Raw genomic sequence first — 13,930 nt, forward strand, 5'->3', positions numbered from 1 at the left:
CTAGAAATGTTGATCAGGCATCACCACAGAGGAGGTCGTAAAAATAAAAATGTGTTTCTTTGAATTATTATAACACGCTCAAAAGTATAAAAACAAACTCAAACATAAAACCTACGGACCTGCCGAGGATACCAAAAAACTAGCTAGAGAAGTACTACCCACTGGACAAAGTTGCCACATCTTTGACCCGTTCTGCCACTAACGTTGCAGATAATACATTCGAAGATAAAGAAAAAAACACTTGAAATAGACTGCCACCATCTATGACAAGGGAGAAGAAGATTGAAAGGATGGAAAAAAGCATGAGAATTTTTTTGAAAAGTTGGGTGATAGCCCGGTTCGATGCCTCGTATCCCCCTGGCCGCTCACCGCAAAAGCTGGTGAACGACTGCATTTAAACTGAGTTGAATATATAACTTTTGGTAAAATTCGATTTAGATAGCGGTTTTTTGCTCGCTAAAAAGATATTCAAGAGTAGAATATTATCAAAAGAAGAAGAAGTAAAAAAAAAAAACATGAAGAAGATCAACTTCTCGTGGAATAGTGCTATGATGTCATTTTAATTTCAGAAACTCTTCAATCTTAGAATGTCTTAAATAAGAAAAAAATCAAAAATATTAATTCAGCCAAAATATAATATACAAACTTTTACCTGGTTGACTGTAAAAAGAGCTCGTTTGTGTTGTTTTTAATGGTTTTTAAGTCAATCACTGATAAACAGTTGGACTATAAATTTCGACTGACGATGTTCTGAGATCAAAGCGCAGTTTATCAAAGAAGTTCAGTTTTTCCTTTTTGAGAATATTCCACTCGTGTTTACCTTTTCAAGGAGCACAAAAGCGCTATCTAATTCGAATTCCACCAAAAGCTACAGCCTTTTTTGTCTCCGATGTAGATTATATTAAGGCTAAATTTTAATAGCCCTTACATCCCTTAGCTGCTCAGGATTTCAAGATCTGGAAACTTTATAGAAATAGAAATGAAAGAAGCCCTAAAAATATTTCTTTTCAAATAGAGCTTGATATTTTTTCAATAACTTTGAATTTTAGTCCTAAAATTGTTTGTTTTGCATGAATTGACTTGTTCAAATTAGATCAGAGGTAAGTTTTGACAAATAAAAGCTCTCAATTTGTATTTTAGGCATAACTGGATGTGATAGACGAAACAAATGTAGAATACGATTCGACTGTACTTCTTGCAATTAAGTGTGCTAGAACGGTTAAGGTTTGGGGCATTTGACCCTTCTTTCGGAAATGGAGTGGGACTTGGTTGGATTTAGAGAAATCACACACAATTCATTTGAATTCATAAATGAAATATAATTCTATCTAATGATAATATGGTGACTTCTAAAAAAGAAAGATCCTAAAAAATATGAAGCAAATGATCACTAACAGATTATATATACATCAGTAATAAAAAATCAGGATGCAAAAGACCAAATTATTTGGTCAGCGAAATGATTACCAACAACCAACCCCCCTTTGTGAAAAATGTCTCTGTATAAAAAAGTAATGAATAACAAAAGAATGGGTAATATACAAGTGTAAAATTCACGCAAACAATTCTGTAAGATGCTAAAACACATCATGTAGTAATCAGTTCAAACATTAAGAATATTTTAATCATCATTAACACAACGCCAACATTTAAGAACTTTATTAATCCTCTGATAACGACAGATCGATTGTCTCTGGTTTAAAATGTCCACTAATTATACTGGCTCTCTCGTGTGCCGCGCGCTCATGCGGCGGTAGTCTGTCATGAGGTTGTCGCTCTAAATGATGTTCCATAGGCGAACGAGCATGAGGCACCCTTTCCTGAGCCTGTCTCATATACCTCTCATGTAGAGCACGTTGCTCGTTCAAAGCACGTTCACGTTCACTCATGGCACGATGTTCACGTTCACGCTCCGTCATTGCGCGGTGCTGTTCACTAAGCATGTGTTCGTTTAGCGCTCGTTCACGCTCACTAACGGCTGATCGATCGAAAACTGAAGAACGCGCCATTCGTTCGCGTTCCCTCTCGCGTTCGATTCGTTCTCTTTCTCGTTCGTGGACGAGGAAAGCAGCGTCTGGGTGAGCCGAGCGTTCATATAAAGAGCGACGCACGGGGTCATAATGATAAGAAGAATGAATATCCTCTCGCCCAAAACCACGCTCTGCACCAGGCGGTAGTAGCATTTCTCCTTTCATTTTCAAAACAGCCTCAGAAGCAGGTCCTCTCTCTTGAAGTAACATGTGACGTGCATGTTCTGCGCGCATTATTTTCTCACGCTCAGCTCTCTCAAAGTGTGCAGTCGAAGTCAATTTTTCATTCAAGTGTTTTTCGATAGCCTCCCGATTAAACGCCTCAGGATTGTGACGAACATTTTGTGGTAAGCCTCGCGGACTGAGGTCAGGCGCTTGGCCATGTCCGTGACGTGTGCCATGTGGGAAACTTTTTCTTTGTGTAACATAATGGTGATATGCAACAGGGTCTCTCATCATTTCTTGTGGATCATGAGGGAAACTTGGACTAACAGCGCCTTCACGACCGACAACAGATGGAGGGTGGCTTTCCCGCCCGTGCGGAACACGATGTCGACTCATTTCGCGCGCTAAACGAGCTTGAGCTTCATTGGCAGCAGCGAAAGAGTGATGCGGATATTCGTAAAGTTCACGAGGGGCAGCAGTTCCTGGTCGAGAGCTAGGTCTATGCGTTGGGATGGGCGGTGTGGGTGGAATGCTGAGGTGTTCACGGCGTTCAAGGTGAGGATTGCTCGGTTCTGCTTGTGAGGCGTTTCTTAAATGTTCATCATGAAGGTGTAAATGGGTGTGCGTGTGGTGGTGGGCGTGTAAATGAGGTTGAACTAGTGATCCGCTCACTGGTGGAGGTTCCAACGCAGATCGATCCATTGCTGAATGTGGGCGTTCACCAGGTGTTGAGTCTCCACTCGTGCGATGTGCACGAAGGTATGCTTCGGCGGCACTTGTTGGATGTGGAGGGTGCGGTGGATGGGGGCCACGGCCGCTTTGAGATAATCGGTGAAACTCGAGAGCTTCTGAGTTTCTTTGTGGTACGAAGGGATGAGCTGGATGCGATGGGTGAGGCGACAGCAATGCAGCATGCTGCGATCGATGGTCAGTAGGTGGTCTTTCAAGACCTTTAACCAGTGCAGGGTATTTTCCTTCAAAATGGGGAGGGCTTCCCGGTCGATGAGGGTGGTCGTGGGAGAAGTAAGGCATGTATCGTTCTCCACTTCCTCTATGATGTTGCTGTTGTTGTTGCTGTAACATTCGTTGCATGTTCTCTCGCATGTTCTCTCGTTGCATCTCAAAATGTGACGTAATTTGTGCAGGTTGGTGATGACTGATCACAGGACTACCACTTTCACGACGCTTCAGAGCTGCCTCCTTCTCACGTTGGCGAAGTAAAGCATGTTGCTCTTCCAACATACGTTTCTGAATAAAACAAAAAATAGACAACATTGAAAATATACTCATGCTAATTACTTTACTTAGTTTCCAATCAGCTGAGTCGAATGACATAGCAGAATCTTGGTAAAAGTACTATGAAAATGAGGCCCGCAAGATGATTTTAAGTCAGAAAGTTTATTTGATTAGAACATTGCAGAAAGCAAAACAGCAGTGTACCTGATGCTCCTGTTCAGGATTTCGTTGTTTCTTCGGTCTTTTGAAAGTGTAAATTCTTTCGCATCTCGAACATGTACTTTGCGGATCAGTCCTTCTCAACTCGAATCTCTGGTTGATTTTCTCCAACTTCTCCATGTCATCGGGAATTTCCGGCGAGGGCGGACCTGAGAAAAGTTCCGGTTGAACAGCGGGCGAATGATGGGCGTTCATGAAGTGCTGATGGTGATGCATGGGTGGGGGTTTATTGATGGGTGTTTGATATTGTTGTTGTTGGGCGTATGTGCGTGGTTTAATTTCATCGTTTTCTTCTTTAATTGGTTGGAAAGTATTCTCCACCCGATCTTGGGGCGGAGCTTGAATCGTTTGTTTGACAGCCGCCATTTGTTGTTCAGGTTGTATGGTCGGTTTCTGCAAGATCACAGATTGTTGTATACTTGGTGTCATTTCACTAGATACACTTGACGATGACGCAATGACAGTGGTTGTACTGTGAACTTGAGGTTTAGATTCGCTCACTGTGGTTGTCTGAACGGGTGAGTGTGACCGCGAGCTTTCAGTGGAAGGCCCATTGCTGCTCTCTGCACGGCTGCTTGACTCACTATCTTCGGATTCGTCATCTGCGTCCTACGTGAATAAAAGAATGAACTTATGCTACAGGGGATAAATATCTTCGTCATCGGGAAATGATAGTAATAGGTTTCATGAAATAAACGCGATTTGTGGGGTTGACACCAGGAGAGGTTCTATTAAACACTTCTAAATTCGCAAAAGAAACTAATTTTCTATGTTTTCTACATTAAAAACAGCAAAAAAGAATCATTCTTACCAGTGCATCATCCGATTCATTCCTTTCTACGCGGCTTTTCTTACTCTCTTCATCCTTTCCTTCCATCTCTTCATTTTGGGCTTTTCGTTTGTTCTTTGCCTACGTAAAGAAACAATACATCTAGTTTTAGGAACAGTCTCGCTGTATGATATGCAAACACCTATGATGACATACATACTAACACGTTTGTAAATCTCGTGATCCAAGCCACGATAAACTTCCAATATAACACGTTTGATTTTCAAAAAAGGACAAGCGAGAAGATTAAAAATCAAACATTTCATTCTGGTTTGTTGTTTACAAATGAAGCGTGCTTACTCTGATTCACGGAGCACTTTTTTACGTTCTAACGACGACCAGAGAGACAAAGACAAACAAACCTTAGGCTCCGTTTCTTCGGCTTCTTGTGTGGTAGGTAGTGGTGTTGATTGTTTATTACGACTGTTCTTGGCTAAAAAAAATACAACAAATCTTAAAAAGTAATCAAAACATAAACATTAAACGCGAGTAGTTTGATAGTGAGAGGTTTGTTTCTTTTAAAAACATCAGATAATGTGGTTTCTATGGAATTTCATATATGAACAGACTTTTCAGGAGAAACAAAACTCTTTCTTTGGCTTATATTTCATCAAAATAACAGCTAACTGAGAAGATATCCTAAAGAAAAGTACTTCCCTAATCTTATCAAGCTGACTGACTATCAAAGAAATTCGTTTCTATTCATGAAAAACACAGCTTTTCGTACTTAGACATTACTTCTCGTATTAATAAGCTCAAATTAAACATATAAACACACGCAAAGAAGACTTGTCTAGTATAGAGATGAGATATTACATCCAGGAATATTACAAAAGTAGAAGAGAGAGCTCAACGGAGAAGTACATGAACTGATTCCTTCAGTATTCAAAAACTAAATATTCGACAAAAACTTGTCTATTCCAAAATGTTATAAATAAGATTTCCACCCGTAAACCAGCTTATATTTCAAACCTACTTACTCAGCTTAAAATACAGAAACACTGTCCGCTCAAGATTGGCGTGACATTATAGGGGCCGATTTTCAAAGAACTAATAATTAATTTACTGTACTCGAATATAATTTTCTATAAGCACAAGAGTCTTACCATCTTGAAGTATGCGATTCTTCATTGTAGCAGGATTACAAAAGACAGGCGTCGAAGATCTTCTAGTGCGCATGCGCCCAGTGTAAGGCACTTGTTCTTCTAAATTTTCAAAAGCTGCTTTATAAATGTACGGCGGAGGGTCTCTCTTTTCTTCCTCCCTTAATGGACGCATTTTTCCATACCGTTTGAAGTATAACCGACAATCGTAACACAAAAGAGTCTTCGATTTGCCAGCATGATGCCAGTTTGGTGATTCTAAAGAAAAATGGGTCGAGTTTTCGAAATAACAGAATTTTTCTATCGTTAAACGATGACGAAGCAGAAATGTTAGCCCACTTCAATTCTCACCAAGTTAGACTCACTAAATCGTACCGTTTGAAAGGCAGCTCGGTCAAGCGTTATCAAGCTCATTTCAAAAAATTAAAATTCTTCAGTTTCTATTGGCTTATAGCTTTCGAAAATCAGTTTGCAAAGAATACTTAGAGCTTTCAAACATAACTTACTAGTTGTATAGCAGTGGCGACATGCGTATAAACTAAAACAGGAAAAAAGTATAACAATCAGACATGATCACAATTTTTTGAAAAAAAGACTTGGAAAGCAGATCTTAGAATTTTAACTTAAAAATAGTTCCCTGTACAAAGCTAACCATTCTTAACGGCATGGTCAGCTTTCGAGAAGATTGGAAACGAATCTAATATGATTGAGAGGGGGTTAATTATTTTGGGCAACGTTCTGTGTCGACTCTTTACAAATCCCTAAAAGGCCGACCACGACGCTAAGCATCACACATGTGGGTCTAGAAGATCTAACGGACGATAGTGATCATTTAAATAAACAGTTAAAAAATACCTTAAGTCGCGAACATTTTCGCTGTCATCACTATCATCAAATTCATTTTCACTGCACGAACTCAATTCCACTGAAAAGAAAAGAAAAGAATCATAAATTATACATCCAAGGGATTCAATACAAACTGTGAGGTCTCATTTTGATAATCTAAACGCTTTTGAAACCACAATATCCTATTTTATTGAAGCAAAACTATAATAATCTCTTGACACGTGAAATGGCCTTACAAAATTCAGAGGTTTCTGTTGTTTTTGGTTTTGTGGTTCTGGTCTTTCTAGCCAACACATTATGACGTCTACCGCCACGTTTGTGAGGTCGAGAACTTGATGCAATTGACGACTTCTTCCAAAAATAATAATATTGAATAAGATCATTCTGTGAGAAGAGAAAACAAAGGAACAAAAGTTAAAGCAGGAATTTTTCATCTCGTCAAATCTAAATTCCTCAATGAAGATATTCTTATAAAAATCGCAGTTTGTTTTTATAAGCCGAGAAAATAAGGATGAGGTTGGTTGATTATAAATCAGTCTCTAGGTTCTCAACATGTCACAATGGATTGTATTGAGTTTATAAAACCCGTATTACAATAAGTCTAAAGAGAACTTTACAACATTCCTATGAAAATTAATATGTGATATGAAAAAAAGTCTCGGACTTACGGTGGTTCTGTCAGGAAGCAGCTCTTTACGGATTCGATGAAATGTTTTCCCATATGATCTCAAACCTTTCATGAATTTTTTCTATAAACAAAAACAAAATGGATGAAGATAAGAGCCAAAGATAGAAGGAAAACAACCCTTAGGAAATCAAAATACACACGGCTTTAAATCCACTTTCTTTTACAACGTACTACTCAAGGACCTTTCCCTTTCCACTTAAGATTTCAGCATCAAGTAAAATGCACGGCCGACGAACGAACAGAAAAGTAACATGTCATCACTCGTTTGCTCTGCATCTATAACAAACCCTTTGAATCTCGAATAAAAGTTAAGACCTGAAACCTTTATATACCTTTTATGCGAATTTATTCAGTTTTTTCAAATGTAGAAAATGATTCAAAATCGATTTAGTGTATTGTTTCGTCTGAAATGCTTAAGAGCCTTAAGTAAAATCTGATGTAGCAATAATATGAAAGGTACTCACTCTTTCGTCATCTGACCAAGATCTCATTGTTTTCTTTGGTGACGGGTTACAAACAAGATCTTGCAATGCCGTTGATAAATCATAGTTGTGCCCGTGCAACTATCAAATATGAAAAGACGACGATCAAACAGAAGTACAGTTGAGTCTTTATAAGTCGATTACGCACGGATAACATAAAACTTGTTCAAGTTAAGGAAATTTCGAGTTATGGACTACACGTTTTTTTTTTTTAAGAAACACATTTTTAAGAAACATGAGGCTCAGAATGCCTAAAAACTAAGAAACATCTAAGAAACATGCTGAGGCTGAGAATGAGAAAATATCATTTTTTAATTCGTTTTTTTTAAGAACCTTCCAATCAAGGTTCCAGAAATATACATACATAACAGTTAGAAACACTTGAGAAAGTAAGAAAATCAATATAGAAGATATGAAAGTACCGTAAATTAGTCAATTGGACTATTGTATTATCGACATGCATCCTTTAAGCTTGACACAGTTTAGAAACATGTAAGAAACATTTAAGGCTCAAAAGGCCGATTTCTTAAGAACCATTGAGGCTGCTTGGTAAAACTAGTTTCTTGAAAAAAAAAAACGTGTATAGTATATAAGGCATTGTTGAAGGGTCGATAAAGTTTTTCAAGTTAAGACATTAGAGTTATAGAGGTTTGGGTTGAAAAGACTATACTGTATTAGTGAAAATTTAGCAATTCCCGAAAGTAGAATTAGAGTACACGGAAGAAACTTTTTCTATTCTAACGATTTTGAAAAAGACGGCAATTAAAATTTGGATTTGTCGGAAAGATCTTTTCACAATTCATTATTTGACGTGTCAAATTTAGAAAAAGGTTCTCAATAAATTCTACAGAAACCTAAAGATGGTATCGAAAGAGTTGATTATAGACCGAGCTTCTGAGGCATCATTGCTTAATCATCGAAAACCTTTACGAAATACTTTCTTGTCAACATATTTGAAAGGATTGACCAAGGGAAAGGAAAACGAATCGTTATACTATAGATTCTTGGCAGTTGTCAAGACAAGAAAAATACACTCACCATATCGTAAGAGTACTGAATCGGCAAATCTTGGGAAACCATGTTTAAATTTTTGTCGATGATACAGGGGCCACTTTCTTGAGTGTTTTGCCAATATCCACTATAGGAAGTTATGCTTCCAGCAGCACGAAGATACACCACCAACTTTGAATTTGCAATTCCTTGTGGATCCCAGATCTGAAATAACAATATTAAATTTAAGCGTTATACCCCAATTTTCTTTTCTTACCATCCATTTGATGGAGGAGGTTTCTCTTCTTGACTAAAGGTTGTTCCCGCGTCCGACCAAAATCTTAGAAAAGAGTTTAAAAAAAGTGACACCCTAATAGTAGCACTAGTCAATGGCGGTGTAAATGCATCGAGAGCGCTAGATCTACTTTTTCTTGAATACTTGTGTGTGTTGTGATGCTGTAGCACCATTTAACGTTGATTTCTACACTTCAATGCAGTTCAATGGCATCTTTATGGGCAAAACTTCCAAAGAACACCGGTCAATATAGCGGATAAAGTTTAGTCGAAGATTTATAAATAGGTCAGCGGTCTTAAGGCTAAAAACACCTACAAAACCAAAGCATAAAATGTATGGCTAATTGGTCCGTAAAATCAACTTACGATGTCTTCCATGCATGTTTGGTGCAATTCCTTCAGATCCTCTTTGCTTCTCTTGTGGTATTCAATGCAAGTTGGAAGAGTTGCCTAATAACAAAAATCGACGGTGGCAAGTTAGACAAAGTAGAAGGGCTAACCTAAACTTTTATATCGGAAAATGTTTACATTTAGAAATTGTCGGTTTTGTTTTATCATTTCTACCACAGCCGGTCTAAAGAGCCTGACTGTCAAAGAATTACACAAACGATGTAAATCTTGCCATAAATATTGTATTAGACATTCCAATTGTTTTTTAATTGGCTTTTCTCTTTTTTCTTTTGCTTCTGAACAGGGTGATGATTAAGAGACAGGAAATATGAGAAAGAATACCTGATGACTAGCCCCAATACGAATCTCTCCTTTCGCGTTGGCCATTCTTCTTGTGTCAGGATTGTAACGTAAGATATAATACCAACTGTCTTTATCTGCTATATATTCCATCATATAATCCTTGACATCATTAAAAGGATTACAACGCGCATGACCTCTGAAAAGACCAACAAACAAAAATCAAATGGAGTCAATAAAAACGAATATATGGGGCTTGACGACTTATTGAATTAAAAATATGTTAGTAATTTATGTCTCTAATGCTTCTTTAATAAGTTTATAATTCTTTTTGAGACGACGATAAAACGGTTTTATAAACATGAAATCTGTTGTAGAGTTGACAATGGAAAGGCAAGGCAACAAATATTTATATATTAATCAAACAAATCAATCGCATACCGTAAAGACGAAGCCGGAAACATATCGATAAAATCGGAAACAAAAAGTTCCCTTTCTTTGACCACCGGGTTGTCCAGCAATACATTGTGCTCACCCGATCCTTAAAAAAAGTACAACATATTTAAAAAAGGATTATTTTTCAATATTTTTGTATAAATAAACTAATTATAAAATTGTTAGTTTAGAGGAGGAAACAAAAAATTGACAAGACATTTGTTTGAAGAGATAACAGTATACAGTTAAGATGGAGAGGTCATTTGATCCTCTTTGTCAATAATGGATGACAGACTTTATTTTGACAAAAGGATATAGGATGATTGAAAATCACACAACCGTTTTAAACACATCAAAATAGCTTAAGTGTTTTACATGTTATTTGTTTAGACTGACTTCATTTATAGATTTCGGGATAACTAATTGATTAGTAAAAGCGGGGGGAAATAAGAGAGGCTTCATTCAAAACGAATAAAATGCAGATTATAACGTGAATAACAATACCATAGTAATTAGAGCTTAGCTTAAAAGGCACTTTGAGAAGTGTATATCTTTTTTACAACTTTATTAAAATTGCATATAGATGACATGACTTTTTTATATAAAAAAGGAAGTACACGCTTTTTATATAAGAATATGGGGGAATACACTTTATAAGAATGTCCATAATAAAAATGACCAAAAAATTAAGAATGCCAGGAATATCACCAGCATGGAATTTTAATTACCCCAAAGCAAGGCTCACTCCTTTCACAAAAATGTCATTTTATGCTTGACACCTACGTACTAAGTGTTATAAGGATCCTAACCTAAGATTGCTGTAAGAATATTTTAGGATGATTTTCCCGAAAAAGTTAAGAATATCCATGATGAAATTGATTTACACCATTCTTATATAAAAAAGGAAGTACTCAATACAAATCAAACAGCATCAAAGGAAGGGACTTCCAATTACTGAACTAGGGAGGGAAAGTATCTCGTACCATTTTCGGCATTACGGTCTTGTAGCAATAATTGATAAACGGTGGCAGGAATTTCACATGGTCTGTAAAACCACACTACATCGACTGTGATGTTATCTTTCTTGCTCTGTAAATAGAAAACAAAGAAATCCACATCATCAATTGAGCAAGCAAAAGACATGCTTATTGATTTCATAATTATGACTTTTATATGTCACTTTTTTATCGCATTACGTATCTCTCATTCCGCTGCTTTTTTGATTTACACTCGAATGACAAAAATTCAGCAAAAGTCATTCATTATGTAACAGTTTCAATACTTTTCATAAAAGATTACGAAGAGCCAAAGATTCTTTTGAAAAATTGATTGAGGGAATTTCAAATCTAAAAACGTATTTACCCTTTTAAAATCTTTGATGGAGCAAATGTAATACGGAAGATCAGGCCTTTGACTTTCAATGTAGACTGTATCTAAAAAAAACAAAAGTATTTTTCTTATAAGAACTGCCAATCTTTTTCGAATAAAAAGCTACTAAAATACAATAGCTATATAAAATAGCTGAAACTTTTCGGTAAAAATAGATACCAAGACATATCGAGGCTTTATTTGAAATTATGCCGCTTTTCTGGGAAAAGGAAATACACGTTTTTATTTATTAGAACACCTAAAATTTGGCTGAGCCTGGATGTGCTTATTTTTTTAGCAATTTTCAGCCTAAAATGTTCTTAAATGCGTTCTTAATTTTTCAGACTACTCTAAATCGACATTATCATGCAAAATAAAGAGCACTTAAAATTGGAAAAATTTGGACAATACAATCTATGCCTAAGTTCAGTTAAAACTGCTTGAAAAGAGGAAAAAATTGTAGTTTCTTGTCAATTTTTTCCAAACTGAGGCTGGGCATGTTCTTAATTTTTCGACGAATTTCAGCCTCAATGTTCTTATAAACTGGGCTCTAATAAAAAAAAAACGTGTACCGGCTGTGGGAGGCAGTTATGTTTGCTTGTGCTAAAATTGCAAAAAAAAGACAAAATTCGTTTTTTTATGTCACTTTTTTACTAATTATTTATACTCATGGAAATGATTGATCAGCTATTAAATTATGATTGCCGGCAATTACAGCAAGATATTGAATTTTAAACACCTACACTTTAATGACTTTTGTGAATCGATGTATCAAGTCTGTACTTATTGGGCTTTTTTGTAGGAAGAAAAAAACTGGTGTAGAAGAGGGTACAATTAATTTCTTGATGAAATAGAAAAATAGAAAAACCAAAAAAGTGTTATTTTTCCTTTTCATCCTATGAAACAACAATCCTTCTATTTTTATGTAATGTTATTTTGAAAACACACGAATGAGAAAGTTAGGGGAATCAAGTTACAAATCTTTCATAAGGTTTCGATGAAGGATTAACAAGTCTTCCTTCTTTCCCCTCAATCTTTCTCACTTTAACTTAAATTTTTTGAAACCTGAACAGAATGCGTCGTAAAAGGATTCTTTAAAAGAACAATTTCTACTAAGAAAACTAACTTTGCACAAATTCCTTGGTTTACGAAATTCAGACGTACAAAGCTTTAAAACGAAAAAAGATAAAAATGATAGAAATCTTTAGCGAGGGAAAAGGGAGGAAAGTTTTCGTTTACAATACATAGTTTGATTCGATTTCCTAAGTTTGCTAAAAAGGCAACTTTGTTTTTGATTTGTCTGTCGTTTATATAAAAATAAACGAATACACATTTTTTTTATAAGAACAGACACATCCAAATTTTGAAGCCGTCGGATGTTTTTTAACTTTTTGTTTCTGAGTTTTAAGCCTAAAAATGTTCCTAACATGTTCTTATTTTCGCCATTTTTTAGCATTTTTGACCATTTTTCAAAGAGATTGGATGTTTCAGAGCCCGCGAAGCCATAAAATGTTCTTAACTTGTTCTAAGGATTTTGACCATCAAAGCCTCAAGTTTTTATATAGTTTGTTCTTATAAAAAAAAATATGACGAGTCGTTTCTTTGATAGCTATATGCAGGCAACCAGGCAGGTAGGACTTGCAAGAAGGCCACGCAACCCACTTTAGTCAAAATATCTTAAAAACGCCTGCAAAGGCTGAGAAAGTCGTCCGAAACTTATCCCGACTACGGTCTTGCCTGGGCAACACATTCTTTTTACGAAAGTGTTTACAAATGTTTTTGAAGTGAAATTGTTTGAAGCGACGAAACAAATTAAACAAAATTGAAACGTAAAACAAGGTAGAATTTTCTTACCATTGATACGATAAATATCTTTGCCATCGGAGTATTGCGTTATTTTCTCATCCTCTTTATTTCCACCATTTTTATCATTGCTTTTCTTCCCCCCTCCACCGCTGCTGCTATCCTCGTTATTCTCCATTGTCATTTTTCGTTATGTAAATAAAAATTTCTTTTTGGAACAAAAATGTTGGTGATCTTTCAAACAAATGATAAATTATTCAACGAAACCATTGATGCGTGTATCGCTCGCTTCTTTCTTTTTATCTTGTTATCTCACATCAAAATGCAACAGAAATGTTCATACAAATAACACGAGGTTGCCTTTTTTCTCTTCTCTCCTGCTCAATTATTATATGTGAGTAAGCGAGGGTGAGAGCGATTTTTGAGAATGGTTGAATCTCTTCTCTTTATTACAGACTTTCCTTTCGATGACGTCATCCAAAACTAAACAATTTTCATTTTTCTTGAATCTCTGAAAAAGTAATAATAACATAACAAGCATGGTAAAAAGTGAGAAAATACATACAGTCCAGTAAAATATATTGTTTGGGATATTTTCGTGGAAAACTAAAATCTAATGAACAACCCGATACAGTGTAAGACTTTGACATACAAAAACGGGCCGAAAACTAATACTACACTGACACTACAAAAAAAAACTAATCCTTTTCTCTCCAAACTGCACATAAATAATCCTTCTGACATCTCAAAAC

At 36.2% G+C, this 13,930-nt stretch overlaps 1 protein-coding gene across 1 annotated transcript; it reads right to left on the bottom strand.

The window, feature by feature from the left end:
- Positions 1 to 1,298: 1,298 nt before the first annotated feature.
- On the bottom strand, positions 1,299 to 13,403 carry LOC136798848 (arginine-glutamic acid dipeptide repeats protein-like). The gene is made up of 17 exons (XM_067055522.1): positions 13,230 to 13,403; positions 11,370 to 11,440; positions 10,991 to 11,096; positions 10,014 to 10,113; positions 9,615 to 9,771; positions 9,249 to 9,332; positions 8,637 to 8,813; positions 7,581 to 7,679; positions 7,097 to 7,177; positions 6,665 to 6,812; positions 6,438 to 6,507; positions 6,089 to 6,120; positions 5,586 to 5,840; positions 4,842 to 4,912; positions 4,462 to 4,560; positions 3,636 to 4,259; positions 1,299 to 3,443 (listed from the first exon to the last, which is right to left on the bottom strand). Exons 1-17 carry the CDS (start codon positions 13,360 to 13,362, stop codon positions 1,662 to 1,664), a joined length of 4,089 nt encoding a protein of 1,362 aa, XP_066911623.1. The 5' UTR covers positions 13,363 to 13,403; the 3' UTR covers positions 1,299 to 1,661.
- Positions 13,404 to 13,930: the final 527 nt, after the last annotated feature.

The sequence above is a fragment of the Clytia hemisphaerica genome, unplaced genomic scaffold (genome assembly GCF_902728285.1).
Source record: "Clytia hemisphaerica strain Z4C2 unplaced genomic scaffold, Clytia hemisphaerica genome assembly, whole genome shotgun sequence".
Taxonomy (NCBI): domain Eukaryota; kingdom Metazoa; phylum Cnidaria; class Hydrozoa; order Leptothecata; family Clytiidae; genus Clytia; species Clytia hemisphaerica.